The 9158-nt window shown below is 40.1% G+C and overlaps 1 protein-coding gene across 1 annotated transcript in view; it reads right to left on the bottom strand.

The window, feature by feature from the left end:
* Nucleotides 1-532: 532 nt before the first annotated feature.
* Nucleotides 533-9158, bottom strand: part of fam78ab (family with sequence similarity 78 member Ab) — a 16065-nt gene continuing 7439 nt past the window's right edge. Inside the window, exon 2 of the mRNA XM_077213913.1 lies at nt 533-5752. Within this exon, the coding sequence (XP_077070028.1) occupies nt 5227-5752 (526 nt within the window). The 3' untranslated portion in view covers nt 533-5226. The remainder of the gene's footprint in view (nt 5753-9158) is intronic.

Raw genomic sequence — 9158 nt, 5'->3', positions numbered from 1 at the left:
CTGATGAAGACACTCATCTCTGATTCATTATTATTTCTGATCAATGAGCTTCATCTGTCATATCAGACATTAATCACGTCATAAACTCACTCTCGCTTCTGCTTTTATGATGTGGAGTCAAATCTGTGCCATATATATTTGCAGAACAAAAAACAAATGTGGGTTTGCAAACAAAAATAAATAATTGCAAAAGAATGAGTGTATCAAGGTGGGGGAATTTGCAAACATAAATGAGGAATTGCAATATATTAATAACACAGAGTAAATAAAGATCAGTGACTTCTGTAAAAGAAGTTTAATTTGTAGAAAAAAAGTGTGTGTGTGTGTGTGTGTGTGTGTGTGTGTGTGTGTGTGTGTGTGTGTGTGTGTGTGTGTGTGTGTGTGTGTGTGTGTGTGTGTGTGTGTGTGTGTGTGTGTGTGTGTAATTTAAATCCATACTCTTGTTCTTCAGTGTTTTCATTAAAGTATTAATCTGTAATATTTAAGCAAAACAAACATAATGCAGTGATGGCGAATGAAGACAAGAAACTGCTGAATTTCACAGTTTTATTCTTCATGAAATATTAATCTGTCCTTGAATGTTTTGTATTCGCATCTTCACAGAAATGTTTCCCACTTCTGTTTTTCAAGTTTATCAGAGCTATAAAACAATCTGAAACACCAGCGTTCCTTGTGAAACGAGGAAAAAAAGAGTCTGACGCTACACACACACACACACACACACACACACACACACACACACACTAGTGATGGGATTTATGGCTCTTTGAGGGGATCCGGATCTTGGCGATCCGTTCCTTACAAAGAGCCGTTCAAAAGAACGGCTCTTTTGGCTCTTTTTAAATATTTAATCAGTTTTAAGAAGCCAGCTTGAGGGCATCTCAGTTTATCCTGGAAATAATCACTGGGAGGAATGATGAGGTGAGATTTGTAGTCAAATAATTTAAACTCAGATATCACACACCAATATATGAGTTTGAATTTTTCTGAAATATAGATTATTACCTCATTTGTCATGTGTGGACTATATACCATAGGGTTGCACAACATCCCTCTGTTTAGAAAGTGACATCACTATTTTGGATTCACCTTTAGTACAAAGTGTGTGTATGTGTAAAGCTATGTTGACTTATGTTATTCATACAATACCTACTCACAAATAAACATCAAAAACAAAGCCGGCTGCAATGAATTTCTGTGCAAATCAGCTTTTACTACAAACAGTAACACTTCCACACAAGAACATTGTTATCACACAAGAACATTTTGATTAAAAAAAAAACGGCTCTTTTGGCTCTTTTTAAATATTTAGTCAGTTTTAAGAAGCCAGCTTGACGGCAGCGCGCACAACTCCGCTCCTACCCAATGACAAAGGCACGTAGGTTTTTTTTTCCATTGGAGTACTCACGTAAAGGATGGGCGCGCATGCACAACTACTATCATCATGCTGTTAGGCAGTAGTACCCCTGCGCTGGGTGCGCCCCTTCCCCTATAACTGAGGAGCTAATTTGTGTGCATCTGTGTGAAACACGCATAGGAAAAAAAGAACGACAGAAAGAACGGCTCCCCTCCAGCCGCGACTCGGCTCCCATCGTTCATGTTTATGAGCCGTTCAAAAGAATCGGTTCGTTCACGAACGTCACAACTCTAACACACACTCACACTCTCTCTCTCTCACACACACACACACACACACACATCGAACTGAAGGAACTCAACATTATAATCTTATATCCGAAATTCAATGATTTATTGTGGATGTTATTGTTGTGACTGAATGTTTAAAAAACGGTAACGGTAGACTAAAATGTTTCAGAAAAACGCGATGTATAAATATGTCTTGTGCGAACGCTTTGAGAACATTATTAAAGGCCAGATAACGTTGAACGAACAATCTATTAACGTTACTTCTACTTAATTATTGTAATCTAATTTGTATTTATTTTAAAATAAAACCTATTTTTATTGTGAATTTTTAAATGTTCACACTGCTTTGAAGCAGGAATCACGTATCGCAGGATTCTTGACATGAACAACAACGTTTAATAATGATGGAGAAAAGATAAAAGTTTGCTGGAGGTACAAATAATCAGAAACCTCAAATATGATTCTTCAGTCATGTTGTGTTTAAGCAAACACGCACACACACACACCGTACCAAACACACTCGAGCATCAAATAAAACATACAAATGCGTTTTCATAAATGATGGCGAATGCTGAATGCTGAGGAGTTCATATGATCCACACAGAGTCACATTGTTCATTTCCCAGCATTCTCTGCATGTTTAATGTCACTAAAACATCGTCCTGACGGGTTTCTAGCATCAACACGATCACATTTCAGTGGAATAAGGCCTTCAATGTGATCAATAACAAATGGCATGAGGAAGCGCTGAAGTCTGTGCGTTTGACTTTAAAATACTGAACGGATTCCAGTGTGCTTACCCGCCATTATCAACATTAAACAAATCTGCCCTCAAATCCTCAGCACTGCAATGCAAACAATAGATTATTTAAAAGCTAAAGTATACACTATCAGTCAAAAGTTTGGAATAATTCAGATATTTAATGTTACAAAAACACTGTAAAATATTATTCCAGTGTAAAATCAGCAGTTTTCTATGTGAATATATAATAAAGTGTAATTTATTCCAGTGATCAAAGCTGAATTACTCCAGTCTTCAGTGTCACATGATCCTTCAGAAATCAGTATAATATGCTGATTAATAATTATTCCAAAGTTTCGACTGCTAGTGCTCATCATCTGTCTTTCACTCATGTTGATTATATTAAACATCGCTGTATGACAGCAAAGAGCCGAGGAAATAATGTGCAGTTCTGTTGAATTGGAAACACAAGTTTGTCTCTAGTTTGATTGTGTTTGATTTCAGGAGCAGATCCATGAGGATTCTCCAGCGCTCCTGTCGCCGGTCCTTCATTCAAACTGATTGTTCGTTTGTAATAACTCTATTGATTGGCCACGACGTCTTGACACAGCAATGGCTGACAATTCACATGTAGTAGAAAATATACATTTGCTCTTGTAAAACACAGCAGAAGTGCATCAGTGGCTGGTCGTGGAAACACACACACTGAAGCTCCTGTTGGAAACACTGAATGCATAATAATAACGGCGTCCCGGTTTGGTGTCCTGGTTCCGGTTCACCGGATCTGACAGGTAGGATGTGCGAGGTTTACTGCATTGCACTTGATTTAAGGCGAAAAGTTTGCAGTGAAAGCGATGTAAACTTAAGGCAGCGTGAATCGAACAGTCCGGGTTCGTCTCAATCCGCTCTCTAGATCCCTAGATCGTCAATCAACACACAACTGACATGACAATATCCTGGTATTTATTAACAAAAGCAGCACATATGTCTTTCTGACATTATTTTTTTAAATGTAATTTAAAGCATATTATGATAAATACAATTCAATACAACATTTCAGCTGTAAATTTCTTATAAATAGTAGCGAGATTATGTTCACTGCCTGTCTATCAATGTTTTCCTGTTTATCACTGTGAAGCTGCTTTGAAACTATCTGTATTGTATAAAGCACTGTAGAAATAAAGCTGACTTAATTTGACTAAAATATATATTTTTTAACATCTATAATTTGCACGATTGTTTTCTATGGAGCCGCTAAAGAGACATGGTGATGGAAAAAAAAAGAGACGTGCATAAATATTATATGTCAATAAATTCTCTGGGAAACGCAAAAGTTTTGAAAGCGAACGTAAAGTTTCTCTGGGAAACGGAAAAGTTTTGGAAGCGAATGTAAAGTTTTTTGGGAAACGGAAATGTTTCGGAAGCGAATTTAAATTTTTTTGGGAAACGGAAATGTTTCGGAAGCAAATGTAAAGTTTTTCTGGGAAACGGAAAAGTTTTTGGAAGCAAATGTAAAGTTTTTCTGGGAAACGGAAAATTTTTGTAACCGAACGTAAAGTTAATCTGGGAAACGGAAAAGTTTTGGAAGCAAATGTAAAGTTTTTCTGGGAAACGGAAAATTTTTGGAAGCGAACGTAAAGTTAATCTGGGAAACGGAAAAGTTTTGGAAGCAAATGTAAAGTTTTTCTGGGAAACGGAAAATTTTTGGAAGCGAACGTAAAGTTAATCTGGGAAACGGAAAGTTTTTTGGAAGAACGCAAAAGTTTTGGAAGCAAACGTAAAGTTTCTCTGGGAAAAGGAAAAGTTTTGGAAGCAAACGTGAAGTTTCTCTGGGAAAAGGAAAAGTTTTGGAAGCAAACGTAAAGTTTCTCTGGGAAAAGGAAAAGTTTTGGAAGCAAACGTAAAGTTTCTCTGGGAAAAGGAAAAGTTTTGGAAGCAAACGTAAAGTTTCTCTGGGAAAAGGAAAAGTTTTGGAAGCAAACGTAAAGTTTCTCTGGGAAAAGGAAAAGTTTTGGAAGCGAACGTAAAGTTTCTCTGGGAAACGGAAAAGTTTTGGAAGCGAATGTAAAGTTTTTTGGGAAACGGAAATGTTTCGGAAGCGAATTTAAAGTTTTTTGGGAAACGGTAATGTTTTGTAAGCGAACGTAAAGTTTCTCTGGGAAACGGAAAAGTTTTGTAAGCAAACGTAAAGTTTCTCTGGGAAACGGAAAAGTTTTGTAAGCGAACGTAAAGTTTCTCTGGGAAACGGAAAAGTTTTGTAAGCGAACGTAAAGTTTCTCTGGGAAACGGAAAAGTTTTGGAAGCGAACGTAAAGTTTCTCTGGGAAACGCAAAAGTTTTGGAAGCGAACGTAAAGTTTCTCTGGGAAACGGAAAAGTTTTGGAAGCGAACGTAAAGTTTTTTGGGAGAACGCAAAAGTTTTGGAAGCGAACGTAAAGTTTCTCTGGGAAAAGGAAAAGTTTTGGAAGCGAACAAAGTTTTTCGGGAGAACGCAAAAGCATTGACGTACATCTTTTCCTCCCATCTCATATTTTTTCCATCACCCGTAAGAGTCGATTCCCGCTTCTGAATTTTCCCAATTCTCCCTGGTTTTGCGGTGCATTGTGGGACTTTTTAAGTGAGAGAGCGTTTCAGTGCACTAGATAGATTTGCGTTTGATACCCTTGAAATGATCAGTCGACTAGGGCACGGATTGAGACGAACCCTCTTTCCATTCGTCAGAGACGTCGCGTTTCATCAAGCAATTTTCCCACATACACACAAAAAAAGCCTTGTCTTTTTGCAGTGGCGTTTAGCACAGTGATTCCCGACCCGTTTTGGTGAAAGCTCATCCCGGTCTCAGTGTTTGGGAGGAATGACGACCACCGGCTCTCCGGCCCACGGACGCCACATCAGCACCTGCGCGTCGTTGGCGTTGGGCTTCACCATGGCGTTTTGCGGGATGGCTTCGTTTTTTCCCAGAATCTGCGGCTGCTCCTGCGGGATCGGCTCCTGAAGCTTCGCTCTCATTCCCAACGGCTTCTCGGGATCCACCTCGATGTGTAGACGCATGCGCCAGCGCACCGTCTGCAGAACAAGGATCTCTCCCGACGCCTGGTTGATGGCCACCAGCCAAGTGGTGAAGCTCTGATCCCTACGGATGCTGCTCAGCATGGGAACGTTGCAGTCGCTCACCGGGACACCCCACGTCACGCTGGGATAGAAGTTATCGTTCATGCTGACGGTGAACTTGGTGTCCTTCTTGGTGGGACCCACGATGGTGCAGGTTTCTGTGGTGTTGCCGTACCACGGGTAGTTTACTCCGTCCGAGTCGCTGATGGCTTGGATTTTCCCGTCTCGGAGATCCGGAAGCTCCCAGCTGGACCTGCGGGAAACACCAGAGGATGATGAGAGGGTTTGTTCTGACTCTACCCTTCTGAAAAAGATCTGTAGTGCATCTTGCAAGTATACTTTTAAAAAGATGCATTTATATTAAATGTTTGCAATGTATTAAAATGCGCAAAGCTTTTGCAAAGGAAAAGTTTTGCAAAGTTTCTCTGGGAAACAAAACATTTTTGGAAGCGAACACAAAGTTTCTCTGAGAAACGGAAAAGACACCAGAGGATGATGAGTGCGCTGAGACATTTGTTCTGACTCTACCCTTCTGAAAAAGAAGAGCTCTTATCTGTATTGCATCTTGCAAGTATATTTTTTAAAAGATGCATTTGCAATCTTTTTAAAATAATGTATTAAATTACAAAGGTTTTGCAAGCGAACGCAAAGTTTCTCTGGGAAATGGAAAAGTTTTACGGAAAAGACTTGGAAGCGTGCGTGAAGTTTTATGGGAGAACACAAAGTTTCTCTGGGAAACGGAAAAAGTTTTGGAGGCGAACGCAGTTTCTCTGGGAAATAAAATAATTTGGAAGCAAAGGCAAAGTTTTACAGGAGAACGCAAACATTTTGGAATCAATCGCAAAGTTTCTTTGCGAAACGGAAAAGCTTTGCGGAGAAGACTTGTAAGCGTGGGTGAAGTTTTATGGGAGAACACAAAGTTTATCTGGGAAACAGCTTTGGAAGCGAACTCAAAGTTTCTCTGGGAAACGAAAAAGTTGTGGAAGCAAACGCAAAGTTTCTCTGGGAAACAGAAAAGTTTTGGAAGCAAACGTAAAGTTTTTTGGGAGAACGCAAACATTTTGGAATCAAACACAAAGTTTCTCTGGGAAACAAAAAAGTTGTGGAAGTGAACGCAAAGTTTCTCTGGGAAACGGGAAAGTTTTGGAAGCAAACGTAAAGTTTCTCTGGGAAACGGAAAAGTTTTATGGGAGAACACAAAGTTTCTCTGGGAAACGGAAAAGTTTTGGAAGCGAACGCAAAGTTTCTCTGGGAAACGGAAAAGTTTTATAAGCAAACACAAAGTTTCTCTGGGAAACGGAAAAGTTTTGGAAGCGAACGCAAAGTTTCACGGGGAAACGGAAAAGTTTTGGAAGCGAACGCAAAGTTTCTCTGGGAAACGGGAAAGTTTTGGAAGCGAACGCAAAGTTTCACTGGGAAACGGAAAAGTTTTGGAAGCGAACGCAAAGTTTCTCTGGGAAACGGGAAAGTTTTGGAAGCGAACGCAAAGTTACACTGGGAAACGGAAAAGTTTTGGAAGCGAACACAAAGTTTCTCTGGGAAACGGAAAAGTTTTATGGGAGAACACAAAGTTTCACTGGGAAACGGAAAAGTTTTAGAAGCGAACGCAAAGTTTCTCTGGGAAACGGAAAAGTTTTGGAAGCGAACGCAAAGTTTCTCTGGGAAACGGGAAAGTTTTGGAAGCGAACGCAAAGTTTCTCTGGGGAACGGGAAAGTTTTGGAAGCAAACACAAAGTTTCTCTGGGAAACGGGAAAGTTTTGGAAGCGAACGCAAAGTTTCTCTGGGAAACGGAAAAGTTTTATGGGAGAACACAAAGTTTCTCTGGGAAACGGAAAAATTTTGGAAGCGAACGCAAAGTTTCTCTGGGAAACGGAAAAGTTTTGGAAGCGAACGCAAAGTTTCTCTGGGAAACGGAAAAGTTTTGTAAGCAAACGTAAAGTTTTTCTGGGAAACGGGAAAGTTTTGGAAGCGAACACAAAGTTTCTCTGGGAAACGGAAAAGTTTTGGAAGCGAACGCAAAGTTTCACGGGGAAACGGAAAAGTTTTGGAAGCGAACGCAAAGTTTCTCTGGGAAACGGAAAAGTTTTGGAAGCGAACGCAAAGTTTCACTGGGAAACGGAAAAGTTTTGGAAGCAAACGTAAAGTTTCTCTGGGAAACGGGAAAGTTTTGGAAGCGAACGCAAAGTTTCACTGGGAAACGGGAAAGTTTTGGAAGTGAACGCAAAGTTTCTCTGGGAAACGGAAAAGTTTTGGAAGCAAACGTAAAGTTTCTCTGGGAAACGGAAAAGTTTTGGAAGCGAACGCAAAGTTTCACTGGGAAACGGGAAAGTTTTGGAAGCGAACGCAAAGTTTCACTGGGAAACGGAAAAGTTTTGGAAGCGAACGCAAAGTTTCACTGGGAAACGGAAAAGTTTTGAAAGCGAACACAAAGTTTCACTGGGAAACGGAAAAGTTTTATGGGAGAACACAAAGTTTCACTGGGAATCGGAAAAGTTTTGGAAGCGAACGCAAAGTTTCTCTGGGAAACGGAAAAGTTTTGGAAGCGAACGCAAAGTTTCTCTGGGAAACGGAAAAGTTTTGGAAGCGAACGCAAAGTTTCTCTGGGAAACGGAAAAGTTTTGGAAGCGAACGCAAAGTTTCTCTGGGAAACGGAAAAGTTTTGTAAGCAAACGCAGATTCTCTGGGAAATTAAAATAATTTGGAAGCGAACGCAAAGTTTCTCTGGGAAACGGAAAAGTTTTAGAAGCGAAGGAAAAGTTTCTCTGGGAAACGGAAAAGTTTTAGAAGCGAAGGAAAAGTTTCTCTGGGAAACGGAAAAGTTTTGGAAGCGAACGCAAAGTTTTACGCGAGAATGGAAAAGTTTTAGAAGCGAAGGAAAAGTTTCTCTGGGAAACGGAAAAGTTTTAGAAGCGAAGGAAAAGTTTCTCTGGGAAACAGAAAAGTTTTAGAAGCGAAGGAAAAGTTTCTCTGGGAAACGGGAAAGTTTTGGAAGCGAACGCAAAGTTTTACGCGAGAATGGAAAAGTTTTAGAAGCGAACACAAACTTTCTCTGGGAAACGGAAAAGTTTTGGAAGCGAACGCAAAGTTTCTCTGGGAAACGGAAAAGTTTTAGAAGCGAACACAAACTTTCTCTGGGAAACGGAAAAGTTTTGGAAGCGAACGCAAAGTTTCTCTGGGAAACGGAAAAGTTTTAGAAGCGAACACAAACTTTCTCTGGGAAACGGAAAAGTTTTGGAAGCGAACGCAAAGTTTCTCTGGGAAACGGAAAAGTTTTAGAAGCGAAGGAAAAGTTTCTCTGGGAAACGGAAAAGTTTTAGAAGCGAAGGAAAAGTTTCTCTGGGAAACGGAAAAGTTTTAGAAGCGAACGCAAAGTTTCTCTGGGAAACGGAAAAGTTTTAGAAGCGAAGGAAAAGTTTCTCTGGGAAACAGAAAAGTTTTAGAAGCAAAGGCAAAGTTTCTCTGGGAAACGGGAAAGTTTTGGACGCGAACGCAAAGTTTTACGCGAGAATGGAAAAGTTTTAGAAGCGAACACAAACTTTCTCTGGGAAACGGAAAAGTTTCGGAAGCGAACGCAAAGTTTCTCTGGGAAACAAACATTTTTTGGAAGCGAACGCAAAGGTTCTGTGGGAAAAGGGAAGTTTTGCGGGATAGATTCCCT

The sequence above is a fragment of the Siphateles boraxobius genome, unplaced genomic scaffold (genome assembly GCF_051911475.1).
Source record: "Siphateles boraxobius isolate OS27281-9 unplaced genomic scaffold, OSU_SipBor_1 67, whole genome shotgun sequence".
In the NCBI taxonomy this organism is placed as follows: domain Eukaryota; kingdom Metazoa; phylum Chordata; class Actinopteri; order Cypriniformes; family Leuciscidae; genus Siphateles; species Siphateles boraxobius.
Note: the sequence above shows the minus strand (reverse complement) of the source record. Positions and strands in the feature narration are given on the sequence as shown.